This window comes from Trachurus trachurus (genome assembly GCF_905171665.1).
Source record: "Trachurus trachurus genome assembly, chromosome: 1".
In the NCBI taxonomy this organism is placed as follows: Eukaryota; Metazoa; Chordata; class Actinopteri; order Carangiformes; family Carangidae; genus Trachurus; species Trachurus trachurus.
In genome coordinates, this window is record NC_139891.1 from 2,801,835 (window position 1) to 2,817,796 (window position 15,962).

The 15,962-nt window shown below is 41.1% G+C and overlaps 2 protein-coding genes across 3 annotated transcripts; both read left to right on the forward strand.

The window, feature by feature from the left end:
* Positions 1-1,133: 1,133 nt before the first annotated feature.
* On the forward strand, positions 1,134-2,877 carry LOC310992135 (CDGSH iron-sulfur domain-containing protein 3, mitochondrial-like; the record flags this gene model as incomplete). Its single annotated transcript, XM_083980144.1, has 3 exons — positions 1,134-1,264; positions 2,077-2,193; positions 2,689-2,877. Exons 1-3 carry the CDS (start codon positions 1,178-1,180, stop codon positions 2,875-2,877), a joined length of 393 nt encoding a protein of 130 aa, XP_083836270.1. The 5' UTR covers positions 1,134-1,177.
* A 1,588-nt stretch (positions 2,878-4,465) lies between these two features.
* On the forward strand, positions 4,466-15,572 carry LOC310991005 (uncharacterized protein). Of its 2 annotated transcripts, XM_083978573.1 has the most exons (5): positions 4,466-4,639; positions 12,487-12,603; positions 12,682-12,895; positions 12,926-13,271; positions 13,851-15,572. In XM_083978573.1, exons 1-3 carry the CDS (start codon positions 4,553-4,555, stop codon positions 12,865-12,867), a joined length of 390 nt encoding a protein of 129 aa, XP_083834699.1. In that variant the 5' UTR covers positions 4,466-4,552; the 3' UTR covers positions 12,868-12,895; positions 12,926-13,271; positions 13,851-15,572. The 2 variants fall into 2 exon arrangements, with proteins under 2 accessions (XP_083834699.1, XP_083834698.1); XM_083978572.1 differs by having other exon boundaries at positions 12,682-13,271.
* The last annotated feature ends 390 nt before the right edge of the window (positions 15,573-15,962 follow it).

The window sequence follows — 15,962 nt, forward strand, 5'->3', positions numbered from 1 at the left end:
AATTTGATCTCCAGTGGGTCAGACCAGTGAAATAATAGCATAATAACCTATAAGGAACAAGGACTCTAAACTCTTCCCTTTGTTTTAGTGTAAAGAAGATGCAAAGATGTTTACAGTTAAAGGGACAACAAGGAGTTTTGGAAAAGCGAAGTGTTTTCACACTACATTTATGAGCCTCCGCGCGCAAGACAGACTCATGTTTTCATTCATCAAGAATTGAAGTCAGAGGTTGGAAGACGATCACATACCGTCGTAGTTCCGACCATAAACGGCGATTCGGCGGCGTTATTCTCATGACTCGCCACGAAACCGAAAGTAAAGAAATTCTGGTCGGCTCAACCAGCATTTCCACCACCACTAATAATAACAAAATAACGATAGAGACAAAACGATATATTTACCGAAAATGGGCCCATTAACAAGTGTGGGTAACGTAGATTCATCCACATTAACGTGAGACTTTTTTATAACCAAATAGAAACTCCTTGTTGTCCCTTTAATGAACTATCCTTTTACAAAATATTATAAACAACCTGAAATGTCTTGAGAAAAATACATGCAATTTCAACATCATTATGTCTCTCCTGTCTTCTATGTAATTTCCCACTAAGCAAATTCCCAGGATTGGACCCTCTGGCAGGCTGGTTTTGGCCTGCGGGCCACATGTTTGACACCCCTGGTCTATGACAACAACCAGATGTGGGAACCTGAGTGAGTGCAGGATTTAAATTTACTAACTTTAAAAAAAAAATCCACTATAATCAGGACTATAATGGACAGATTTCAGTTTATTAATCAATATCTATTCAATGTCAATATATAATATAAAGGTAACCACATTTGATGGATTATGAACACTGAGAATTATCTTATTGCTACGAACTAAGCCAGAGAAGTAGATGTTGATGTTGTTTTGAAGTGTTAGCACAAGGAGGAACCACACAGTATGGGAGGGGCAGGGGGGGGGCGTGGCCTGAGTTTGGCTCACAAGTTGTATACATTGACCAGCCAATCACCTGGACTGTCGAGGTGTGGAGGCCATGTTGGAACTTTCACCGCAGTCCTAGAAGTTTTGTGGAGCCGCTGGCGTTTAGTCCTGTGGTCCTGTGAGTCCCTCAGGAGAGTTAAGTAGCTAAAGGTTCAATCAGAAACTCGTCCACTTTCGTTTTGCGACAGAATGAGCGCGAGCAGCTTGGTAATGGCAGTGCGGAGAGGATGCACGAGGACCTTGATGCGACCGTCGGTGCTGATTTCCTCATTGATGGTGAGTGAGTCTCCACTTCCAGTCCCGAGGGTTTTCACTGTCAGTCGGTCTTTTCCCCGTCACGTTTACTGAAGCAGAGAGGGTTTAGACTGTTAGGAGTTTCATATCATACAGCTCCAGTGTTCTGAGCTTCGAGTTTATGGTGCAAACAAAACTTGAATCATCTCCTTGGCAGTCTGAAGGAGCTGCAGAGGACACTGGGAGGCTTGGTCACAGCAACTTCATACGACACTGTAGCCAGGGGCGTTTCTAGACACTATGGAGGCCCGAGGCAAGAGCCCCACGCCCACCCCCACAACCACAAAAATTGACCAGTAATTAATCCAAAACATTTGATAACTCAATAAATAATCAATAATTTTATTTTTAACAAAATAGCACATGGATAAGTTGCAAATACATGCATTTGACACCAGCCCCTCCTACTAGCAAGCCAGCAGGTAGGGGGGCCCATTAGGGAGATTCGTAACGTGTCGTTGCAGTGTTGGGGGTTTCAAGTTGTGATTGCATTGATAATGGACCAAAGTCAGCCATCTCTAGGGGGCCCCTTCTAGCTGGGGGCCCTAGGCAATTGCGTGGGTCGCCTGCCCTGTGCAACAGACAGGCGGTCTGTAGCCCAAGGTCTTCATCCAGTGTTCAAGTCAGCTGAAGTGTACTTCTGTCTCAGTCAGTGATTATTGTATATCACAGAGTCAGTTAGTTGAATGTCAGGGTGTTATTTTCAAGCTCACCATAAAATCCAGATGTAATGGTCCAGTATTTATCCAGCGCTGTGGCTCCGCTCACATCATGTGGTCTGTTCCATCTTCCAGGTGCAGAGCGCCCCTGTGTCCACGCGGCCCGTCCCAGCAGCCCGACTGCCCTGCAGAGTGAAGCTGACTGCTGGGAAACGCTACGCCTGGTGTGCCTGTGGACACAGCAAAAAACAGGTAAGCACATGTGGCATGCTGGGGTTCAGGTTCCAGCCACACCTGAAGCAGGCTGCCAGTTGTTGTAGAGTCACGGCTCATTTACTGCTGCATTTGTCCAGTTTACATTAACACCCGTTTGAAAGTTGCCTATTGTGAGGCACTTTGCAAGTGGAGACTTGAATTTCTGCCTGTGAAAGGCAGTAATAACCAACTGATTGTGATGCATTGTGCATAGGCTTTGGTAATGTTTCATACATTCTGTCAGAAAAACAAACTGGAGAGAGTAAATTATCAACTTCCCATCCATAATTTGGAAGATTTTTAAACACAGTCACCAAATATGGCTCAGGAGGTGTTTATCCACTAATCAGAGGATCGGTGGTTTGATCCCCAGCTCCTCCAGTCCACAATGTTCACACTGTCCTGTCACTGAAATCCATATGTGTATCGTTGAAGTGATTTGTAAGATGCTGAACAGTCTGGGCTCATCCTGTTTCCTCTCTTCCTTGTCAGCCTTTCTGTGATGGAGCTCACAGGACAGCAGCACCCAGCATCCCTCCTCTGCGTTTCACCCCTGACAAAGACAAGACCGTGATGCTGTGCGCCTGTAAGCAAACTAAAAATGCACCGTACTGTGATGGTTCACACTTTAAGGTGATCTTCCAGGATGTAGTGAAGTCTGTGAAAGGCATCTTCAAATGAACAGCGTCCAAAACATCCGTCCTGAGAGGCCAAGGCTTAACTGCAATAGAAGTCAACAGGAAGAAGTCATAATATATTTATCTCAACAAAATCATCATATGATATCAGGGTAAAACTTTGTGTAACATGTGGCATATGAACATAATTTTTTATTTTCTTTATATGATTTATAAAAGTGACATAGCAGTTAAATACATGTGCGCTATTGTGTAATTATGTCTTTTTGGTCTGTTTTTGCTTTGTTTTTTGTTTTTGCTAGTGCATGGAGGAATTGTTGTTTGTATTATGAGCATATATCTTGTATTTTTGTATCAGCTCCATTTTATGATTGATATATGATTATATTGCTGTATGAATTTTCCAGCGTAGGGGTGTTGAATGGGACTTGTGTGTTTGGGGCTTTTAGATGTTGACTACAAATGTGTTGGGGGACCTATTTGTTAAACTGACAGGGATTTGTTTTCATGGAATAAAAAGGGAATCTGTTTGTGTAACTGAGCAATTCACGATATTATGGCATATACTGTATATTGTGTTCAGAAACTCATCTACTATATACAGCAGTATTTGTGCATTATTGTTTCATATTGATCGTTCACACAATTTCAATGACAATCTCACAACCTCTCATAATAAAACACAATGCATTACTGTGGTATGATAGTGTGCAGATGTACCTCATAATCTAACTGCTATATTTTGTTTCTTGTTAAAATCATCCTTATTGAAATGCATAACGTATATAAAATTGATGTTTTGTCAATGGCATACATAGTATGTGATAGTTTCTTTTTGTTTTGTTTTTTTATTGTGAAATACGAGACAAAAAAAACACAGTGGACATACATTGATAGACAGTGTGAACAAGGTGTGTGTATAATATATAATGGTAAATGATGGTTGTTGTAATAGTGGTAGCAGTAATAAAGAAAGAAATTCATGGATAATAACAGTAATATTGGTCATAATATAATAATAATGATGATGTGATAGTTATTGATGAAGATGTCCAAGCATCTTTTTTTTCAGACATGTCTGTTGTGCAGCAATGAAATGATTATTTTAATATTTCAATGTGTTTTCTGCTCCCTATTAATTAATTGCAGTGGGGAAATTGTGAAATTGACTCTACTTATTTATTGATTGATTTATTGATGTTTAATTGGCTTAATTACTGTTAATTTTTTAAACCCTACCCCTCATTTAAAAAAATGTTGCTGTTTAAAAACACTACAAATATTGCGACATTTTAATTTAATTACAACATTAAATCATATACTGTAAATTGGACCGCAGGTTAAAAAATCTAATCTCTGTCTCTAATGGTAGTGACAGGCAGCCCCGGTCAGGCCAAGTTGCAAAAACAATAATGTGACCCATTTAAGTATAAAGAGACTGATATTCTACCTAATCCTTTATGGGTTCTATTTATTAATTTACCAATAATAAGAACTCATGTCTCAAGTCTGTCTCTGAAATCACTTCAGCTCTTGCTGCAGCTGACCCATATCCGCCTCCTGATTGGCTCAGCCGCTGGCACGTGACTCGTCAGGAAGTGATGTTCATAATCACAGCGGTCAGCTGTCAGCGTCGTCACAGCGGCTCTGAGGGTCGCAGGTAGCCGGGGACGGGGACCGTGGGACGGGGACTGTTGAAGTGAGCCGCCACTGGAGCCATGAACACGTTGGTGACCAGGTTAGACCACATATGGGTCAGTGTGACACTGAGACAGCCCTGGGCGGCAGCTGCAGCGGCGTCCAAGGTAAATGTAGTCCCGACATGAGCCTGTCTGTTGTAAAGAAGCTCTTCTTTAACTGTTACTTCTGCGCAGCTCTATGTTTATGATGTTGACGTGTTCAATACTCTGACTAATAACGGTGTTTGCTTGAGGTCACCAACGGCCTCTGACACACAAAACCTCGAATGCGCAGTTCGCCATATTGTCGATAGGAACCTGCTTTTATAACAGGTCTTCCACTTATTACTCAATGTGTGACGGCTGTATTTACATCACTGATAGAAAGTTATCACACTGCGCAGAAAAAAGTCCAGAGTAACCTGCTGTTAGAGGGCGCAGCTGTGGCGCCCCCTGCTGTACAACACTGAGGCTGCGCACAGTCAGGCACACAGGTGTTTCAACTGATAGCCTGATGAGAGGTCACCTCTGACCTCACTCATCTGAGCTTTGTCTGCTCTGTCAGTCATTCTCATCACTTTGTTAGATAGAATTGTTTGTTACATGGTTTGAAGTACCAGACTATTAACTATTGGGATGATTGAAAATTGCTGTGAGTAGATCTTCATGGGAAAAATGAGTGTGACATCTGCAGTTCAGAGTAGTAAAAGATGGGAGAAAATAAATTTTTGGTGTAGTTGAACAAGTGGTGTGTGTGTGTGTGTGCCACATGTTTTTTCTGTAGGTTTTTCTGTATTTCTGTGTGTAAACACAACCATACATAGTCTATCATCCATCCATTACACAATCCCTGTTGCACTACCAGCATGTGTTACGTTTTGGCTTTATTAGGTGAATACTGCTGAAGACGTTTTCTCTCTCATCCATTTGTTAATCATCTGAGGAGGAAAAGTTGAGTTTGTTGACTGTCTCAGATATTCAGACCACCTGTCCTGTCTCCCTCTTTAAAACATAGTAGTGATTGAAGGACAGTCCTTATCCTTCAGCTGTAGGTAAGCTGAGCTGCTGAGTGGAGCCGTGCAGTTGTTTGGATACAGATGTGACAACACTGTGCACAAAACCAAGTCTATAAAAATGAAGCTGCTAAATAGAATTCAGCCACCATGACCTGTATAGTTTAACCCTGTATGTGACAGGGATTGATGTGCAGGAAGTTGTCAATAGCTGTAACCATTTTCACCCAGACAAGAGTTCTGACATACTCAGTCACCACAGAGCTCCAGACTGCCCCTAAATGAGAGCATTTTACCCCTGAAACTTAGACAGTGCAAGTAAAACAAGTAAACAGTTTCTACCCCAAGGCTATCACCATACTCAACTCTGACCTGAAACAAATCCACCAACATCTGCCAACATAACTCACACAATGCACTGCACTTTGTACTATATACAGCATATGCACTTTCACTGTCTCGTTTTTAATGCATACAAGGTACTGAGTAAATGGTGTGATGTACGATGACGTGAATGTGACTGAATGGATGAGACGATGTATGGATGAGTATACTTTTTAATTTAACTAGAGTTTTTATTTTGTTGCTACTGAGCCCAGCATATGAGTGCAATGAAATTTCGTTGTATCAACCATACAATGACAATAAATCTATCTTATCTTATCTAGCCTAAATGTTTCATCTGCTTGCTCATGTGCAATCAGTAAATATCCGCTATTGTTTTTTTTCTTTTAACACATGAACATGTGAAACATGGAAGATGCGACTCATAGACTCTGGAATCTGTCATTACAGGTGTCAGGCCAATATGTGTGAGGGTCATGAATGATTATTCATGATGATTTATTTGATTTGCAAGTTGATTAATGGTGTGCGCCCTTAAATTTTTTTCTTGCGCTCCTAAAATTTCAAGTTAGGGACCACTGTGCTCCTGGTAATAAAAAATAAAAAAGAGTTAGTCTGGAGCCCTGACTCACCAGTGTGTAGACGGGGCCTTTATCAAAGTAGCTCAGGTCAATAACATGAACTTCATTCATTCATTTATTTTATTTCATGCAGCCTAGACTTGGTGTGTGTAGATGTGGGTCAGCGTGTTGATGTGTGTCAATGCTATTTAGGGCCACGGGCAATCGCACCGGGCACTACTGTTATTGTGTGGATTTTTTCTTATTATTTTTCATCTTCCGGACGCTTTTCGATTCGCTCCTAGTCCTGCAACTCGAAGAGTTGCAGGCCAAATTATATATCAAAACGTGCGTCTTGATCGGGATCGGTGTGCTATCAGTTTTCTCAACAGTCTACGAATTTTTCGCGACGTAAGTCGCGAAAAACTACGCAAAATTTTGCATGTAAGTCAATGGGACGGGCGAAAAAAAAAGAGCGAAAAAGACCAATCATTGGAGTTTAACAAACGTCTACTGCTCAGGCATACTTTCACCTAGAGACTCCATTTAAACTTTAAACAGTAGGCACAAGTCTTGTGTATTGTCGTATTACTCCACGTTTTGATAGGTCATATAGTTTTTGATCAATCCCTGATCAATGACCATGATCATTTTTGGAGAAATTATGAGATTATAATGGGTGTGTATTGGACGGAATGTTCGTGTCAGAGTGCGTGACATCATCGGTTAGAGTGGGAGAGATGCCAGAAAAACTCCAGATTTTTTCTCTTTCCAAACTCGGCCCGGCCACAATTTACACTCTACACACATAATTTTTTCAGAATTTGTAAGACAAACTTGTCCTGTCACTCATCATCTGCTCAAAATATCAGAGAGACTTACAGAATTTAAACTCTGAGCCTCTAAGTGCGGCCACGTCTGTCTCTGCTCCTCATTGACTCCAATTGTTGGCCTTGACCAGAAAGCACTGCGCCGCTTGCAGGTCGTTCAAAACGCAGCTGCCCGCTTGCTGACTGGAAAGAAAAAACGCGAGCACATTACTCCAGTCCTGGCATCTTTGCACTGGCTGCCTATTAATTTTAGGATTCAGTTTAAAATTTTATTAATTAGTGTGACTGCTGGAAGCAGTCACACTATTGTTCTTCTGTTTGGCCATTTTCTTCCGCCTTTTTACGGTCTTCTTCTAGTCCTTCATACTTTGTGCTATTTCAACAATTCATATATCAAAACGTGCAGCTTTTTTTGAACTTTATCGGCATTACTTTTCTCTTTTTAACTCTTTATACTTTTTAAAAATATTTAACCTTTCTGATTTTTTTCAGCTTTATAATGTGTGTGTGTTGCGTCTAACGAGCAGAGCTAGAGTGGTGCTAGAGTGGAGAGAGGCAAAAAAACATTCTAGAGTTTTTCTGGCTAAACTGTCAGCACGGCCACAAATTAAACTCTAGACAAATTATTTTCTCCAGTTTTGTAGCCACACTTGTCTTCTGGCTAAAATTCTGGTCAAAAATGCAAAGAGACTTAGATAATAATTTAAAATATTTTTTAAATGCAGCCAGGGAGCTCTCTGCTCTCATTCAGCCCAATGCATTTTTTTTACAGCAGCAGGAGAAGGAGCTCAACTTTGTAACTTGCTGTTAAGTGCTTTTTAATTCATTTTAATTCACCAAAAAATGGTGGTGGTTAGGGTGGCTGCTTGCCAACCCCAAGGTCACTGGTTCAAATCCAGGTTGAGCACTCTTGTTATGAATTCTGCTCCCCTCCATCACCCTCAATTGGTTACAGGTGGTCGTTAAGAGACGCATTAATTGCTAGTGCCACAGTTTGTAACTTGCTGTTAAGTGCTTTTTAAATCATTTTAATTCACCAAAAAATTGTCACAGGTCACAAAAAAGTCCTCTTCTTTCTTGGTGTGGCTAATTTCTGCACTTTCCTTACTTTTTTTTTTTAAGCAGGAGCCAGTGATCCTCTTATTAAAGGTTTTCTTTGCCCCTCACATACTGTCTCTTCCTGTAGCCTAGTGGTTAGCTTGCTGAGCTGGAGACCTTAAGGTTACTGGTTCAAATCTTGCCTCAATAACAATTATAGTGAATTATTTTCCCAGTCGTCCTCTGTTGACTTCTGATAACTTGCTTCATGTTGAAACTGCTGCTCTCAGCCTGAAATTCACAGAAATTTTCATTCTAAGTCATTCAAGCTTGACTCTCAAGCTTTCTTGATGTTGACAGTGTTTCCAACAAGTGCAGCTTTGGGCTCGTTAACTTCAGAGTGAGACAGAGTGCAGATCATTAACAGACAACAGTCTCTGCAACTGTGTGTGCACTGTGGCCTAGAGGCAGAGTGGAAGTCTACTGACCATGAGGTTGTGGGTTCGATTCCGACCTTGGTCAAACATTTGTATGGTGATCACTGCTTGCGCTGTTTGCTAATTCTGCAACAGCGTTCAGCTGCTTTCAGCAGTCACACCATTTCCATTCTTGGAAATGCCTTTTCTAGTTGCTTTTAAATGTATGAATGGTCTAGCACCACCTTATTTATCGGAGCTTTTACAGTTGCACACCACTGCCAGGGCACTTAGGTCAGCGTCGGAAATAAGCGGGGGCCAGGGGCCATTTGGCCCCAAATTTGACCAAGAATGCCCCCAAAAATCATGATCCTGGGGCCAAAATTGCCCCCAAATTACCTCCGGGGGCATTTCTGGAGCAACGACATGCGCAGCCTGTAGCTGCTAAGCGGCAGCACCAGCAGTAGCAGTGTTGCCGCTGGCTTTCTTTTTCCTTTTTTTTTTTTTTTTTTCACCCGCGGTCGGGTTGAGAATTAATTAACGCTCATGAGTCCGGCTGTGTTGGGTCCGAGATTCAACGAGCCGGTCTGGTTTTACCGTCACTACAGGCAGTATGCCCGTTTATCACCGATAAACACAGTAGAGGAGGGTGAGTAACTGAGCTCAGGCTGTCAGGGGGTCTCTGATGCAGCGAGAGAGAGAGACCTGCCGTGCCGTGTAAAAAAACAACAAAAAGTGTCACGACTTCCTGTATCTGGCCCTTCAAAATAAAAGCCCCATAGTCTTTCATATTGATTTTGAGACACGGCTCCAAAGGTTTGTTTGTTTTTTCTAATGGCTATTTTTTGGGGGCAGCCCTAGAAGTGATTTAAATGCCATATCCAATACATACCATTCAATTTTATTTCATGACATTTATGTCAAAGATACAGGAGAGTGATAATACACACATAGAAGCCAATAAAATCTCTTGTTCAATATCTCATGACTGATGAAAAATTTGCTGTGTTGAGTGCAGTAGAATTTTGATGCATTGCAATGCATCGCAATGCATCGGAGAATGGAATCGAATCGTTACCTGCTGAATCGTAATCGAATTGAATCGTGAGGGCAGTGCCAATGCACACCCCTACTATGAGTATTAGTCAGGGTCTTATGCAGAATAATTCAGTTATACAAAGATTAGACTACTGGGGATTTTTGTGGGCCCTACTGGGCGCTGCATGGGCCCCTAGAATTATCATCACCTTTCTCCCCTATACAACGGCCCTGGCTGCTCACCCCAGAATGACTGTTGAGTTCACAACAGCCCCCCCACATCGCCCAGCCCTACCTACCAATGATATCCTCATATTACTGGTAATATCTAATATCTAATATTGACCAACCATAACTTTATATAACCCATTATTTATAACGTTTATATAGACTATGATAGGTGTTTATATAGCTTAGTTTATGTTTTTGTGTGTGTATATATATATATATATATGAAATGGCCCCCAAATATTTTGAAAATGCCCCCACTTTTTGGACTGTGGGGGCCAAAATTGCCCCCAAAATATTTTCTTAATTTCGTACCCTGACTTAGGTCATCTAACCAGCTGCTCCTGGCAGTACCCAGGTCCAGACTCTCCACTCGTGGAGACAGAGCCTTCTCAGTCGCGGCTCCTAAGCTGTGGAACAGCCTACCTCTCCATGTTAGAGCTGCACAGTCTGTTGAACATTTTAAAACACTTTTAAAAACGTATCTTTTCTCCTTGGCGTTCACTCCCAGCTAAGCAAGCAATCTTGGTTCTCTCTCTTTCTTTCCCTCTCTCTCTCTTTTATTCTTTCTTTTTAATCTAGATTTGTTTTAAAGTGACCACTATCCCCTGTGTTGTTTTTAATTATTTGTTGTTTGTTGTAGTGTTTGTGATTAACTGTGTTGTGCTTTTGCAATTGTACAGCACTTTGGTCAACTGAGGTTGTTTTAAATGTGCTCTATAAATAAACAGTGACTTGACTTGACTTGACTTGACAATATAAATATTTTCTGAGAGAAGCAGAACGGCCTGATGTTTTAAAACTGCCAGCGTCGCCAAAATATTTACTGTAGAAACACCAAATCGTACCAAAAGTTTCAGTAAGTCCTTAGAGCAACGTTGATCTGTGTTTTGTTCTGATAGGAGTTACCGTTTTGTCATGCTGAGCCTAAATGTGAGACCGCTGCAGAGGCAGAAAATGGCTCTTTTTCTCCATGTTTCTGTCTGTCTCAGCCTGCGGGGGCCCCTATCACCGTGGTAACCTCTTTGATCCTCAGGCCAGAGCTCGTTAACTTCATAAACAATCCACCTGGCGCTCGTTTAAATGTTTATAAACACCGACACAGCTAAATCAGACTGACACAGGATGCAGCTACTAACTAACTATGTGTCAAGTCAGTCACACACACAGACTCTAGAGCCAGCTTCATGTGATTACAGTCTCTCACACACACACACACACACACACACACACACACACACACACACACACACACACACTTAACCTAATGTGGTTACAGCTCCTCCATATCAGTGCTTATAGAAAGATGATCATGTGTCTGTCTGATCAGCTCTGTCTTGACCTTAAGATCGTGGGTTTGATTCCCATGTTGACAGAGATGGCACAACCCGCAGTAGCTCCCGTGGCCCATTCAAAATTTCCCGAGAGGAAATTTTCTAGTTTATCTTACTGTTAGCCTTTTATTTCATGATTGTTTTATGCCTGAGCTCTTTTTGACTGAATACAATAATATAATTATAATATTATTAAGATAATATTTTTCCTTTCAATATAATTTCTTTGTATATGTATTTTTGGTAACACTTTATAATAAGTACGGACTATTAAGCATTAGTTAAAGGGATAGTTCACCCCAAATTCAAATTTCACTCATTATCTACTCACCCTCATGTCAACTAAGAGCTGTGAGAATTTTCAGAGTCCTCTGTACCTTCTCTGAGTTACGGGGGGGTCCGTGCAGCAGTATTTGTCCATATAATGGTCGTCAATGGATACCAACTTTCTTCGTCCAAAAAGACACACCAAAAAACATCCAAATACCTCCATAGTGCTCGTCTGTAATGTCCCTCTTGTATTGAAGCCCCGAATTGAGAAATTGTTCTGGAAAAAAATTAAATAAGTCTATATTTTAAGCTTGTTTGTAGCGGAAGCTCCCAGTGTCTCAGTTCACTGCTCTTCTTGTGTCGGTGCAAATCTCTCATGATTTGCACTGACCGGTGGAACAATTTCTCATGTCGGGGCTTCAATACAAGAGGGACATTACAGACGAGCAGTATGGAGGTATTTGGATGTTTTTTGGTGTGTCTTTTTGGACGAAGAAAGTTGGTATCCATTGACAACCATTATATGGACAAATACTGCTGCGCGGACCCCCCCGTAACTCAGAGAAGCCACGGAGGACTCTGAAAATTCTCACAGCTCTTAGTCGACATGAGGGTGAGTAGATAATGAGTGAAATTTGAATTTTGGGTGAACAATACCTTTAAGCATTAATAAATACTGAATTCTTAATTTATAACGCATGAATACTCATTAGTATGTAGTTGCAGTTAGTGCTGATCAATGATGAGTAAAACATTTTTAACTGATGGAAAAAAAAGATTGAATTCAGTATTTAATGCTTAATAGTGTGTACTTATTATAAAGTGTTACCATATTTTTTTGATATATATACGATGACAGAAAAGTTATAACCTTTGGGCTGTGGTGTTAAAACGTCTACAGGTGCATCTCTCCACACTCCCTCCAGAGCCCGTCATCCCCTCAAAGAAGCCTTTTAAAGTGGAGCTGGTTGGTGGGAAGCGTTACTCGTGGTGCACCTGTGGACACAGTAAGAAGCAGGTAAAACATCCACATGTGTCACGATCTGTCACAAAGTACGAACCCTGTGTGTTCTCTGATCAAATCTTTCTATTTCAGCCGTTCTGCGACGGATCCCACAAGCTGAAAGCCCAAGGCCTGATGCCACTCCGCTTCGTCCCAGAGAAAGACGCCACGGTTTGGTTGTGTGGATGCAAATACACCAACAACCCACCTTACTGCGATGGCACGCACAAGCAGGACTTCATTGTGTCTGCCCCACTGCATGAAGAGACTGAGTCATGAAGGAGAAGGTGACAAACCTCATCCTGATGTTGAGGAACACACTCAGCATCTGTTGTAGAGGCAGAGCATGAACATTATTACTGTTGTTACATTGCACTCCTGAACGCAGCACATACAAGTAATAAAAACTGCCTGGCTTTGTCATGTAATGGACAATAAAACAAGAAACGAAGTTCATCCTCAATCACATTTAGATTACAGACAGTACAGAGTTAAACCTCCCTGCTTCTATTGCCAGAGGGAGAATCCCAGACCTCAGCTCAGCACATAGAGATCTTCTGGATCTATCCAGTGGTGAGGTCACATAGGCTCCTGGACAGTTAACATTTTTCAACTGACAATAAGTTCTGAGTTTTGGTTCAAACCAAATTTCATTAGCTAATTTTTCTTTATACTTATGCTGCGTTCATAACAACTCGGAGGTCGGAATTCCCAACTCGGAAATTTCCGACTTCCGACATCATTGCGTTCACGCTGCAGGAACTCGGAAGAAAAAAAACATGGATACCTGAAGGAAGTTTGGCATATTGTGGCTCATTGCTGAATACGAAAAATATATGCAGCAGTAAATTATGTTTATTTTGGAGGAGAGGAGATGCCGCAGATGAGTGCACAATACATATAATGTTATAGCCTTGATAACAGTTAAACGTTATTTCCGTCACATACGAGGACCGCAATTTCACACCATACAACAATCACAGCTTAATATAAACGTATTTCATATAGGCTACTGCAATAATACACAAAAATATGCATTCAACCTCAACAAATAAATTAAAATGTCTAAATTCTAACCGTTTAAGACGAGGGCTGCCATGTTTTGATGTTGTCGTGACGTCAAGTCGGAAAGTCGAGCTCTGATATGATACCCGAGTTTCCGACCTGTAATTTCCGAGTTCGACGCCGTTCAATTCATTTTTTACAACTTGGAGCTCGTTTTTTTCCGACTTCCGAGTTGTCTTGAACGCAGCATTAAGTAGGGATGGATCCCTTTCACATTTGAAGTTACTTTGTCTATAAAAAAAAGTCACAATTCTAAATTTTGAATATTTATTTCTCAACAGCATCAAAACTCCCCAGGCTTTAAGAGTAGCCTATTTTATGTTTTAGGGATGGGAAATGATTTTCGAATAAACAGTTCTTAAATAAAAAAAAAAAATTTTAAGTTTATGAGACTATCGTCTTGTCTGAAAAAATGTAAACGTCCCTTTAGTTACCAATAAAAATACCAAATCCAATACCCATCCCTATACTCAAGAAATAACTTATGCTTTACAAAACTGACACTACACCGCAAACCATTTGGGAAGATGTGTTGTTGGTCCGCTTCATTGAAGATAGCAATCATTTCATGACACCAAGGATACTTACTGTATGTACTTTATCCCAGTTAAACCCTATTCTACCCTCGGGCATATAAGACAAACAATTCCAGGCTGAAGCATTTCCCCCTTCTTCTTAATCAAACAAGGTTCCCAAACCATATCACCTTGTAGAGCCAATACAGGAGTAAATTGTGCACATTCACATAGAAAAACTCCCTACCTTTCCATATTCCAGCTGCATACGAAAGAATCAGGGAAACACAGGCATCATAGAGCTTTGACAAGGTAGCATAACTAAGATCTACGTGGAGAGAGAAGGCATCCATCCAACAGACCAGCTACTGTTGCTCAGACCGCAGATTCCTCTTTCATTCAGATGGATTCATGTGGATGGCCGGTCGCTTACCTGAAGAGCACATGGCACCAGGATGCATTATGGGAAGAAGTCAAGCTGGTGGAGGCAGTGTGATGCTTTGGGCAGTGTTCTGCTGGGAAACCTTGGGTCCTGCCATCCATGTGAATGTTACTTTGACACATACCACCTACCTTAGTATTGTTGCAGACCATGTTCACCCTTTCATGGGAACTCTATTCCCTGATGGCTGTGGCCTCGTTCAGAGATGGTTTGAGGAGCACAACAAGTTTAAGGTGATGACTTGGCCCCCAAAATTCCCCGGATCTCAATCCAATCAAACATCTGTGGGATGTGCTGGACAAACAAGTCAGATCCATGGAGCCACCACCTCACAACTCACAGGACCTAAAGGATCTGACACCTTCAGGGGTCAGTGGAGTCCATGCCTGGACGGGTCAGGGCTGGTCAATCCAATACTAGGCAGGTGGTCATAATGGTATGCCTGATCGGTGTTAAACATGGCTGAACATGTTTTATATAGTAAAATAAAGTTGACATTCACATGCTATAGATTCTGCCAAAGTGAGTCAACAGTCTCTTTAATATATTTTGTCGTTGTGGTGTTAAACACTGGAACATGTCTATAAAGTAAACTATCAATGAATCAATTTAAAATATTTGAAATAAGATGTGGTGTTTTCTCTTTCTGGGATGTATTTAATATGCTTTCCTTCATCTGACAAACATGTGACTCATTCTCTACAGCTTGTCTGAAAGATGCTGAAAATGTAATACTGTGAGTAGAGATGGTTGCAAAACACTTCAGTAAATAGTGAGAACTTGAACATGTCAGCCAGCGTCTTCTGGACTTGTAGAGAGGATACTCTTATTCTACTGTTATACTGTATCAACTTAACACCTGAGCCATTAAGCACATGAAGCATACTGTCTGTGGTGATGAGTGTCATTTGTGGCTTTGTTTCTTCAGAAATAACTGTTACAATAAAACTTTAAACAATATATTCAACACCACCTGTTCCTTGTATGTATATATATTTTGTATGAATATTTAAAGGGATACTTCACCCAAAATCGATAATTCACCAATCATCTACTCAACGTCATGCCAAGGAAGGGTTTGGAGAACTTTCGGAGTCACCAAAACGCTTTTGGAGTTCCAGGGGGGGTCCGGATGGCAACAGATTTTCATATAATGGCAGCGGATAGAGCTCACTTTTGAATCGTCCAAAACACACACTATGAAACATCCAGATACCTCCATACTGCTCATCTGTACTGACCCAAGTGTCCTGAAGCCGCAACAAGAAAAAGTTGTTTGGAAAAAAATGATTTGATCTCTGTTTTTAGCCTTGTTGTAGCAGTAGCTCCCAGTGGCTCTGTTGATGTTTGTG

Bases quoted from the DNA above. Each gene is read 5' to 3' on its own strand.
- LOC310991005 (XM_083978572.1), top strand. From the start codon at position 4,553: ATGAACACGTTGGTGACCAGGTTAGACCACATATGGGTCAGTGTGACA. The intron at 4,640-12,486 runs GTAAATGTAGTC...AAACGTCTACAG, and splicing joins CAGCTGCAGCGGCGTCCAAG to GTGCATCTCTCCACACTCCC. The intron at 12,604-12,681 runs GTAAAACATCCA...TTTCTATTTCAG, and splicing joins GTGGACACAGTAAGAAGCAG to CCGTTCTGCGACGGATCCCA.